Below are 12,164 nucleotides of genomic sequence, written 5' to 3'. Positions count from 1 at the left end.
AATCGTTCTAATCTTATTTTATACTTGATTCTTGCATGAAACTTGACAACGTGATTCGCATGCTATACTATTCGAGTCATAACGAGCCATAGGACTAATTGAGCACATTTCACCCGACCTTGTGTCGTAACGGGTAAATTGATACAACTTACTTGTTTAGGTCAAGGATAAGCAACTTTCATGCACACGTTTACTTTGTGAAGTACTTTCATACTCGTGCACTCGAGGTGAGATCATAGTCCCACTTTTCAACAACTTTTATACTTTTAAATCGTGGGCTGAGAAACATATACATTACGTACTTATATACATTTCACACGTATATATATTCTTCATACTTTTATACATTGAACACAATTGTGAATACAAAGATACGGACGAGTTTGAACGAAAATCCTCAATTCAATTATCATTAGTTACATCAGATGGTGTAAGCGAGACTATGTTGTGTGGATCCATACGGGTTTGACTAACCCTCATTCGGACGGCTCGCTACCGTTAAGCGAATGAAATATATTCTGGTACGGTGTATGTTCTAACACTTTTATGCTGAGGTAAATGATACGGTTAAGCTTTGATAATTGGGTGCTCGGTAAACAACAATACTTATGGAATTCAAACGATTCGGAGAATCGACTTATACTATAACTTGTGGTTCAACTTATTTTACTTACATACTCATTTACTAAACCTATGATTTCACCAACGTTTTCGTTGACAGATTCTCCTATGTTTTTCTCAGGTTTTGAATGCTTAAGTGATACATGCTTCCGCACTCTTTTGAAAACTGCTTGGATGTCGAGTATACATGCATATTTGGAGCATCTTTTTGGCTACTTTTAAATTGTGTCGCATAGGTTTCAATTGTACGTTTAACATTGCAATGTAACTAGCCGTCGAACTTCTTTTTGTAAACTTGAAACACCCTTTTTCATTGAAATGAATGCGACATATTTTGGTCAAACGTTGTCTTAAAGACTTATGACCATGTAATGGGACCTACGTAGTCGACGCCGTCACTTGACGATTTATCGGGGTCGCTACAGATTCAGTTTCACATCAATGGCTACTCTTCTCCAAACCCTCAGGCCCCGTTTGGCTCGTGGAATGTTTTTGGATGGAATGGAATGTGTCAAGGGAATTGGAATCCGAAGAAATTGGAATTGATAAATTCCATGAAATGTGAAAAATGTGTTCTATTTTACATGGAATGGAATTGAATTTCATTTTATAAAATAATTAAAAAGTTATAAAAAGAATTACGTTTCATAAATTTTGTGTTCCTTTCCACACTCACTTTTTCAAAAAAAAAGAAAAAAAAATTAGATTCTCGATTTGAGAACGCGTGTCGAAAACGCGCGTTTTCTGCTATGAAAAAGAGCGTTTTCGGGCGCGTTGCAAGATAGCGCGTTTTCGGACGCGCTACGAGATCGCGTGTTTCGTATGCGCTGCGAAAATGCGTTTTTCCGGACGCGCTGCGAAAACGCTCGTTTTCGCGGGCGTCCGGAAACATGCGTTTTCTCAGGGCGCCCGGAAAAGGCACCTTTTCGCAGGGCGCCCGGAAACGCGCCTTTTCGCAGGGCGCCCGGGAAAGCGCTTTTTCACGGGCGTCCGGGAACGCGCGTTTTCGCGGGCCGTCCGGAACCGCGCGTTTTCGCAGGCGCCCGGAAACGCTCGTTATCGCAGGGCGCCCGGAAACGCGTTTTCGGAGGGCGTCCGGAAACGCACTTTTTCGCGGGTGTCCGAAACGCGCGTTTTCGAAGGGTTGTCCGGGCACGCGCGTTTTCGCGGGCGTCCGGGCACGCGCTCGTTTTCGCGGGCCGTCCGGAAACGCGCGTTTTCGCGGGCCGTCCTGAAACGCGTTTTCGCGGGCCGTCCGGAAACGCGCGTTTTCGCGGGCCGTCAGGAAACGCGCGTTTTCACGGGCGCCCGGAAACGCTCGTTATCGCAGGGTGCCAGGAAACGCGTTTTCGCAGGGCGTCCGGAAACGCGCTTTTTCGCGGGCGTCCGGAAACGCGCGTTTTCGCAGGCGTCCGGAAACGCGGGTTTTCGCGGGCCATCCGAAAACTCGCGTTTTCGCGGGAGTCCGGAAACGCGCGTTTTCTCGGGGCGTCCAGAAACGCACTTTTTCGCAGGGCGTCCGAAAACGCGCGTTTTCGCGGGGCGTCCGGAAACGCGCTTTACTTGACGCCCGCGAAAAATTGCGTTTCCGGACGCCCTGCGAAAACGCGTTTCCGGGCGCCATGCGATAACGAGCGTTTCCGGGCGCCCGCGAAAACGCGCGTTTCTGGACGCCCCGCCAAAACGCGCGTTTCCGGACTCCCGCGAAAACCCGCGTTTCCGGACGGCCCGCGAAAAAGCGCGTTTCCGGACGCCCCGCGAAAACGCGCGTTTCCGGACGCCCGCGAAAACGCGCGTTTCCGGGCGCCCGCGAAAATGCGCGTTTCCTGGCGCCCGCGAAAACGCGCGTTCCCGGGCGCCCCGCGAAAAGCGCGTTCCCGGGCGCCTTGAGAATACGCGTGTTTCCGGACGCCCACGAAAACGCGCGTTTCCGGACGGCACCGTAAACACGCTTTGAAAACGCGACACGAAAATGCGCACCAAAAAAGTGACCCGATCCGCGAAAAAACGTCTCAAAAACGCGACTGGAAACGCGCCACGATAACGAGGCATAAAAACGCGACCCGAAAACGCGGACCGAAAACGCGACCCAAAAACGCGATTCGAAAACGCTCCCTGAAACCGCGCCCCGAAACCGCGCGCCGAATAGCTCCCTGAAAACGTGCCTTGAAAATGAGCGACAAAAAGGCGCTCTAGAGTCGCGACCCGAAAAATTCAATGTTGTAAGGAATTCAAATCCATCAACATTTTGAAGGAATGAACATTCCATAGATGAAGGAATCTCAAGATTCCAAGGAATATAATTTCCTTCCAAATTATGTCAACCAAACGGAGCGGTCTAAGGAATTCAATTTCAATTCCATAAAATTTCTTTGAAATTCCGGGAGCCAAACGGGGCCTCATTCTCTTCCTTCTTCCTTCCATCATCATCTTCTTCCCAACAACCCACACCTTCAGAGTAGTGACCATTATCAAAAAGTCAATTTAAAATGTGTATTTCAGAAATGACTACTGTTGAAGTTTTTATATGTTGAATAAAATTGGAATGTTAAATTGTATGGATTATAGTCTTTGTATGCACGGTGTGAAGTTGCTGATCAAATGGGTCACAGAATGAATTTGTCGAAAGCTGCCCGTCAGAGGTGGCAAAATGGTGAGATGGTTTACTGCCCACACAAACTCTTAAAAATACGAATCCAGTTATTTGAGTACTCCGATTAGGGGGTAACATACTTTCAATGCATTTTAAAATTAGTGCATTAACCAATATGACCTGTTACGGGATTACAGATACAAAAATGCCATATCGACCCATTTATAAGTAAACGGGTCAAACACACTACCTCTAACCAAAAAATAAAGAATAAAAGCAGTGGAGATTTCCAGCAATGGGCATAAAATATCAACAGAATCGCGAAATAAAATGATAAGGCAATGGCAATTTACCCGAAAACATATAGTAATAAAGAATAAAACAGGTCGAGCTACCGAAAGTTTAGATAGGTTGGTCGAACCCCCTTTCCCTTTGCTCTCATATTAAAAATTACTCACTTTGACCCATTACGCAACCCACCCAGCTTGTATTCATCTGAATGGTCAAAACACAACCCACCCAGCTAATATTTATCTGAGTTTCCGACTTCCTTGGTTGCCCATTATATCAGGAGTTAAATACAGAAGTGAACTATCAATAGGAAGTGTCAGAAAACTGTAGGAACAACAATGCCAAATATAACAGACTAACAGTATGTAGGAACACAATGTAAAATGATTAACAAGTACTTAGAAGATTACATATCAGTTACAATTATTACAATGAGTATAGAGTAGAAAAGGCAACAATAGTCCAATATCTTCCACAATAAAGAGAATGAGGTAATATAAGGCTAGCCACATAGCAACACTCTGTTTACAACACAACAAACCAACAACCTACAAAGATTCAATTTCACATCAATGGCTACTCTTCTCCAAACACTCCTTCCCTTCCTTCTTCCTTCTATCATCGTCTTCTTACCAACAACCACCGCCACTAATGCTGCCATTTTCGATCCCAACTTCTTTGTGCGACCACAACCACCACCACCACCACCACCGCAGCATTACAATCTATCCACTCTCCTGAACACTCTCGGTTTCCACGGCATCTCCATCGCAGCGGCCAATAACATCATCATCTCCACCGCAACAACAATTTTCGCACCGACCGACATCTCTCTTCGATCCTGTCCCTACTGTTCCCTTCCTCTTCTCCTTCTAGAACATTCGGTTTCCGGTCTGTATCCTTTCAATCTCCTCACCAAATTAACCTTCGGTACCAAAATTCAAACCCTAGCTACTTCAACACCTCTTTGTCTCACCCTCACCAAATCAAAATCAACGATCAACAATCATCACACTCTCTTCATCAACGGCGTTCAAATCACGCAACCTGATTCTTACAACGACGGCCACGTCATCATTCACGGCATCCAAGGTTACCTCGCTCATCTCTCTCCGTTTTCATGCCAAATCGAACGGATGACGTCACTCGTTTTATTCACGACCTTATTCTATCATGCGCGGATCGCTAACAGACGCCGTTTATCGTCTCCGAAGCAACAGCGATTACACGGTTCTCGCGCTATTGATTCAGGAAAACCTAGATATGTTATCGGAACAATACAGCATGACGATATTCGCAGTCGATGACGCTAATCTGTTTGGTGACGGAAACACATTTGTAACTAACTTGAGATTTCATATGGTTCCTAATCGGAGACTGATAGCGGTGGATTTACTCAATTTGCCGGTTGATTCGGAGTTGCCGACGATGGTTGACGGTCAGAGGTTAGTGGTTACGGTGGCTGGAGGCGGAGGTTTATTGGCGCCGATGAGGATTAATAACGTGAAGATCACCACCACAGATGTAGTTGTTAACGACGGCATTGTTGTACATGGAATTGCAGCTCCTTTTCCACGTGTCAGTCATACAAGTTCAATGGGATTTTGGCCTGATGATCACACGGACTTCATCAATTTAGGGCCCATTAGACTATCTGAAACCGTCTTATAGTTGATTAGTTTTTGTGTGGCAGTAGTGAGGCAAAATAACACTATATTCAATTCTTTTCTATTAATAAGAAAAAAGAAAAACTGGCTTCTTTATCCAATCGTTTATGTTGAAATTGGTAAGTATTTATTGATATTTTTGTATTTTTTTACAATATAATGTGAAGACCTTAATGTATGTATAAAATCAATCATATGATCCTCTGTCTCTCAAACAATATTTAAGTTTTCAAATTTAGTGTTTGTATAATGATTATCAGTATTAGTATGAGACTCCCTTATTCAACACTGATTCTATCGTATAATGACCCTATCATCTACTGAACACCATAAAAAAGAAGCTACCAATATAAAGTTGATAACTTGCAGCATTAATCAACTGAATAAGAGACTAAATTGCATATAACACAAAGGAAACAAGGAACACTAGTCCCTAACTGAACGATTTAAAGACTTGTAGAATTACACAAACATCATTGCACAGTATAATGATCCACCATCACCATGCAAAAACCTACGAAGCCGCTTTCGACTTATATAACTTGGCACAGAACACATACACCACCATATTAAAGAAACTAAGTCCAGCCAAAAGCCAGAAAAAACGATCCAGATGCCCTTGATTCAAGTTATCCGGTATCCATCCTAGATTCCCACCACGGGTCGTAAGAGCCGTTACCACCGTCAAAATAAACGAACTCAAATAATTCCCTAACGACGTCGTTAGTAAAGCTAGCGCGCTACACAAACTACGCATAGCATCAGGCGATTGATCATAAAAGAACTCAAGTTGCCCAATAAACGTAAAAACTTCAGCAGCACCTAATAAGAAATACTGTGGTATTTGCCAGAGGATATTAATCGGGACAGGGGTATTTTGGTCAATTAACCCTAACGAAGCTGCAATATCGAGACGTTTTATTTCCACCAATGCAGCAGCTGACATGCAAAGAACGGATAAAAAAAGACCGATTCCCATTCGTTGTAATTCAGTAAACCCGCGTTCTTGATTTGTGAATCGTTTTGCGATTGGAACGAGGATCCGGTCGTAAACGGGTACCCAAAAGATGACACTGATGACGTCAAAACTTGAAAGGGAAGCAGCGGGGATTATGAACGACCCGATTTTTGTGTCCATCATCATACCTTGTTCTACAAACATAGTTGACATTTGTGCGTAAACGGCTGCGAAAACGATTCCCGTTGCCCAAATTGGGAACATTCGGATCAAGATTTTGAGTTCTTCGACTTGTGTTACGGTACATAGTCTCCATGGATTGTGGGTCCCGGTGGTGTTTTCGGTTGGTGAGTGTACAGCAGCTTTATCAAGGAACCTGCGACAGTTAAATCAGTTAATATTTCAGTGCGGTACCTTTTTATATAATATTATAATTATTATTAAATATATGATTTAGATAACTATATTATAACAACATTAATTTAATAAACTTGACTAATATGATTAAAAGGCAACATACATTGAAAGATTAGCTAAATTTAGCACTTTAAGCCATATGACTCTTCCCAGAAAAAAAAAAGGTCAAGTCTTGGTAAGTAAATGGGTCAAAGTTACTACCTTTAACAGAAATAGTAAAAAATAAAACCAACAGAGCTTTACTAAACTGTATTTGGTATTTCAAAAAAGTAAAGAAGCAAAACTAGAAAAAAAATCCCTCGAAAAATATAGTAAAAAATAATGAAAAAAGTGCAGGTGGCAATTTTGCCCCATTTGCCATAGATGGGTCTACTTGGGTATTTGGGTTAAAAGCTACCCACAGTGTTGAAAGGTTTAAAAATCACCCATTTTGACCAATTACACAACCCAATTTGCCACCTCTAATAACGGGTTAAGTAATTAAATAAATAAAATTACTTGAGTTCATCCGTGTGTATAAGTTTCCGACTTCCTTTAATTGCCGACACTTTATCGGGAGTTTCATATAAAAGCGAACTATCAATCGGGACTTGCAAATTTCTATTACGAAACGACGCAACAACAACCTGACACATTCGCGTAATCGGGCTCCCACCCGGTTTCTGAAATCGATAAAGCGGAGTACCAAGAAAGAAACTAACGATCGCAACACCCATAAACAACGCAGGTATACCAAACCCTAGGCCCCACCCTTTATTATCTTGAATCCATACGATTAATGAACTTGAAACTAACGCCCCGATATTAATCGAGAAGTAAAACCAGTTAAAGAAAGATCCTTTTGTTACTCTCTCCCTTGGATCCGTGTCGTCAAATTGATCGGCTCCGAAAGACGAAACGCACGGTTTGATCCCGCCGGTACCAAGTGCGATTAGATACAGTCCGCTAAAGAAAACTGCGTACTGACTGGTAGTGGCTGGTGGGCAATTGGGACCCACACATTCGACGGGCTTTAACGACGGGACCGATGCCGAAAGCGTCAGCGTGCACATTCCCTTGGGGCAACAGGTTAACATAAAACATGTATTAGGACACGATAATAAGTGGAAATTGCATCCATAAATACACATATAAAAAAGTAAGTCAATATAGCACGCAGGTATACATTTCGACACCAAGGTTATTAACCGAGATGTCAAAATGGTCATGAGGCCATTGTTGTAAAAGTCAGCCGACGCGTCGGTTTGGGACTAGCCCGTCCCGAATCACCCAAAAAAGCCTTAAAAGTCGGTCAACGTTAAAAAGTCAGGTCGAAGTCGGGCTGAGTCGGCCAAGACGGATTTGAGTTGGTGAAAGTCACAGTTAGGTCAAAATTTTCATATTTTTTATAATGAGATTTTGTGTCATATATCTATGTTTGTAATACTTATGTTTTATATTTAATATATTTATTATATGTTTAATTTATTTATTACTAAAAGTCAACGTTGGTCAGCGCCCGACTCAGACGCGTCCCTCCAAAGTTCCAACCGACTCGTCCTCGACTCGCGACTTCTAAAACTTGCAAAAAGCTAGATAAGAAGAAAAAAAGTGTTGCAGGGAAAAAAACAATTCAACACAACCCATTTAATCCATAACTTCTTAAACGCATTTTGGACATGTTTGGATAGATGTTTTGGCTCAAACAAACCCAACTGATCATAACAAATACTCCAAATTTGCCCATTTTGGTCTAGCTAACCCAGAATTTACCCATTCTAAATCTTAAATAACAAATGCGAATGCAAAAAGTTTAAAAATTTTGATGATTACAATGAAATAAATGGTGGAGAAGGTGGCAATAGTCCAATATCTTCCGCAATACGCATCGGCCAAAATAGCACCAATAAGGGGAGTGAGGTAACACGTCCCTTGCCACGTCGTAACGTTTCTGGCAGCCGAAGCGTTACCTTCGTGTAACTTTTTGGTGAGGTAGCTCACAAGGTTTGTCGATATTCCATAATAGGCTAAGCGCTCGCAACACTCGTTACCTGTCTCAAACTCAAAAACGGTTAAAAATAGATTAAACTTTTAGACAAAAAAGCACAAAAATTAGGATATTTTATACCAAGGATAAAAGGGCATGCTCTCCAATTTCCAGTATTGCTTTTTAAAACGGGTCGACCCTTGATATCGACTGATCCGTCACCCGTGTACAAGCTATCCTCGGTCTACATACGCATAGATGTAGACGTTATTGATTATAAGAAGATATACTTTAATCTTGATGATGGAATGTAATATGTTATAAAGTATGTTATTATGATCAGCTTTAGATAGTTCTTCAATTTTAGAGGTGACTGTTAGATAAAGTGTATGGTCAAGACGGGATTTATTTATGTTCCCAAACGGGTCGGGTCGGAAACAGCATACTCAAAAATTTACATCTTTTTGAAAACGATTACTATGTTAGATATCATCAATACTGGTACATACTAGTATATTATATAAAAAAAAAGTTCTAATTTCTGGATTGGTGTGTCTTAAGAGGTAGTACCGTGTACGTGTTACAGATACATTTTGGGACTTTCAACACAATCGATGACATTCGTAGCTAGCTTACTCTGTATATGCATACACATACAAGTTTTCATCTTTTGCATAATCATAAAAAGTCTTTACTTCATACAATTGAAAAATGTGCATCATCATCACATCACATCACACCTTCCTCCTGGCACTCGATCATGGCCATTTCGAGTTTAGACTATTAGTATGATTATTATGCTTAGAACTTGACCAAAACCTTCTCTTTATAACAAAAAATTAGAAACTTGTATAAATAAAATTCGACAAAGGAATCATAATCATAATCCTTACTAAAATGTACTTAGGCCCTGTTTGGTTCACGAAATCCAATAGGATTCCAGCGTAATTGGAATTGAATTTGGACACTACGCGTGTCTAAATTTAATTCAAATTCTGTCATTCCGTGAGCAAAACGGGGCTTATATACTTCAATATTTTTCAGTTATATACTGAAGTTGAAACTTGAATAGCTTATGTTTGTATTAAAGCATTATCACTATAGTCTATGGGCTATAACAAAAAAGAACTACCTTCTGATTTCAGAAAGTATAACAGATGTAATTGTAAAAAAAAAAAAAAAAAAAAAAAAAAAACAATAAGGTCAACGAATCCAGCTCCAAATGTGATAGTAATAAAATAGACTTAATTCATTAACACTGCATACTACTAAAACTGTAAAATAGATAAAAAAAAAAAATAGTTATTGATGAAAAGCGATACATACAATATACAGCACAATAATAATGAATAATAATATGATTATATTACCTCTACAAGTCTGCCTTCCAATAGTAATCTTTCATCTTCATGTTCATGGCGACCCATCAATCAAAATCAAAAACAAAAACAACTTTTATCTTCTTCGAATTTTTGCTTCTACCCCTTCCCCCAAAACGAAGAAATAAACGTAGAAAAGGGTTGTTGTAATGCTAATATTTATATTTATATTTTAATATAAATATAAATGGGGATATTTGGATGAGCCAAGATATTGGTGCGGTGCTGCTGCTCATATTTTTACTAGGATAGGTTTTGCTATTGCTAGAGGTGTGGGGTCCAGATTGTCTCTAAGCTCCCACTAATTTTTTTATAAGTTTTAATACTTTTAAGTTTATTATAATAATAATAATAATAATAATAATAATAAATAAGAATATTATATTTAATTTAATTTAATTTAATATTTTTTTAATTTACTTTTTAATTATATAAAAATAAAAATAAGCCAAAGAAATAGAGAGAGAGTTATGGGCATCGACGTGCTCCGCCTTGAGTTTCGCGCTAAACGGATATGATAACTGATAGGATCGATGATTTTATTAATGAGGATGATTCTCACACACTGTTTTTTTGATTCTCACACACCCTTTTACCCTATTATTAGGGAGGAGTTCAAGTAAATTGGTGTGTGAGGATAAAAAACAGTGTGTGAGAATCATCCCTTTTTATTAAGGGAATAAAAAAACAGCGATAACCAAAATCACCGTGTTCTGATACGTCAAAAATGTTACGCCTGCATGTTTAAGTCAAAATAAATACGTAGATGATCTATCTATTCTATAATTTTCAAATAATACTCCGTAATCTATAATTTCTATTAAAATTCTATAATAATGATTTTATTATTAAACTAATTCTTTTGTTAAAAAAAATTAAAAAATAATAGAAAAAATCTTAGTATGGTAGCTGACGTCATTAATCTAAATAAATTTGAATTAAAATTAAATCTTATTAATTAATTATTATTATTATTAAATCTTATTAATAATTATTTTAATTATTAAAATTAAATGATTTTGAATGATTTTAATTAATTATTTTGAAATGAGTACGAGAAGGTATAAAAGCTAAGCAGAAGGAAATCAGTTTTAAATTTATATTTTAATTTATACTTCTCAAATAAAATGACAACCAATATTATCTTTATGATTTATGATTGGATGTGGATTGTCCAATATGCATTTTAGGTGTTTGATGAAATGTTCAGCTGACGAGTTTCTTAGTCAGACTCTGTGGTTCTACGAGTCATTAAACTAAATGACTTTATCATTTACGTTCACCTAATACCTAAAACATATCATTAAACTGTTTCGTTTAAACAAACTCTATAAACCATTAAATGTGAGGATAGTTTTTAAGGGAGATGAAAGTACCTTTAATATAACTAAAGTTAAATGATGCTAAAAGCTAATTAAGGATGTTTCTAATAAAACATGATAATTTAACGTTTAATACTTTAAAACTTTTATTTTAACTTCTTTTTATGAAAATAAACTTTTGATCGTTGATATGTATACATCCACTACGCATAATCATATTTCACCATGAATCATACAATGAATCACAAGCCGCAATAAGATATGATTAAATTATGTGTAATTAATCAAATAGATAACAAGAGTTATTGATCGAGCGATATCAAGATGACTCAAATAAAAAGTTGGAGGTTCAAGTTCAGAAATAAATATGTATATATTGTGACGACTCGGAAAATTTCGATTAATTTAAAACCAAACTCTCGATACGATTTAATATTTTTAACACGATAAGTAAAGTCTGTTAGGTTGAGTCTCAAAAATTTTGAACTGTTTCATATATTCAATTGACCATCGACCGTTTCCGACGATTCACGAACAACTAATTGTAAATAGACATGTACATATTTAAATATATATATATATATATATATATATATATATATATATATATATATATATATATATATATATATATATATATATATATTAATTTGAAATGTTATATGATTTGATTATTAGGACTTACTATGTAAAGTAAAATAAAATATGATATTATAATAATTACTATTAAAAACATAACTATATATAAATAAAATTTATTGAAAATAAATATTAAATGATTGTAATACTCGTTGGACGTTTCGATTATTATTTAGAGAAGTTTAATTCAAACTTATATAAGTTTAAAATAAATGGTGATCTGAAAATGAGTTCTGTTATAATAATAATAATAATATAGATATGGATAGTCAATTTTGGTGTATACATATAGTCAATTTTGGTACACAAAG

The 12,164-nt window shown here is 38.0% G+C and overlaps 2 protein-coding genes across 2 annotated transcripts; one reads left to right on the top strand and one right to left on the bottom strand.

Moving 5' to 3' along the window:
* Positions 1 to 4,678: 4,678 nt before the first annotated feature.
* LOC139849454 (fasciclin-like arabinogalactan protein 21) lies at positions 4,679 to 5,176 on the top strand. Its single transcript, XM_071839112.1, has one exon. The coding sequence runs from the start codon at positions 4,679 to 4,681 to the stop codon at positions 5,174 to 5,176; it is 498 nt and encodes a 165-aa protein (XP_071695213.1).
* A 371-nt stretch (positions 5,177 to 5,547) lies between these two features.
* On the bottom strand, positions 5,548 to 10,022 carry LOC139846516 (protein NRT1/ PTR FAMILY 8.3-like). Its single transcript, XM_071835998.1, has 5 exons — positions 9,884 to 10,022; positions 8,655 to 8,757; positions 8,360 to 8,577; positions 7,046 to 7,602; positions 5,548 to 6,506 (listed from the first exon to the last, which is right to left on the bottom strand). The coding sequence occupies exons 1-5, from the start codon at positions 9,938 to 9,940 to the stop codon at positions 5,687 to 5,689; spliced, it is 1,755 nt and encodes a 584-aa protein (XP_071692099.1). The 5' UTR covers positions 9,941 to 10,022; the 3' UTR covers positions 5,548 to 5,686.
* Between the last annotated feature and the right edge of the window lie 2,142 nt (positions 10,023 to 12,164).

Source organism: Rutidosis leptorrhynchoides, chromosome 5, assembly GCF_046630445.1.
Source record: "Rutidosis leptorrhynchoides isolate AG116_Rl617_1_P2 chromosome 5, CSIRO_AGI_Rlap_v1, whole genome shotgun sequence".
In the NCBI taxonomy this organism is placed as follows: Eukaryota; Viridiplantae; Streptophyta; class Magnoliopsida; order Asterales; family Asteraceae; genus Rutidosis; species Rutidosis leptorrhynchoides.
Note: the sequence above shows the minus strand (reverse complement) of the source record. Positions and strands in the feature narration are given on the sequence as shown.

Excerpts from the sequence above, each read along its gene's own strand:
- LOC139849454 (XM_071839112.1), top strand. The coding sequence starts at position 4,679 with ATGCGCGGATCGCTAACAGACGCCGTTTATCGTCTCCGAAGCAACAGC.
- LOC139846516 (XM_071835998.1), bottom strand. The coding sequence starts at position 9,940 with ATGGGTCGCCATGAACATGAAGATGAAAGATTACTATTGGAAGGCAGA. Across the intron at positions 8,578-8,654 it reads AGCATGCCCTTTTATCCTTG|GTAACGAGTGTTGCGAGCGC; the intron begins GTATAAAATATC and ends AGTTTGAGACAG. Across the intron at positions 7,603-8,359 it reads TCTCCACCATTTATTTCATT|GGAATGTGCACGCTGACGCT; the intron begins GTAATCATCAAA and ends TGTTGCCCCAAG.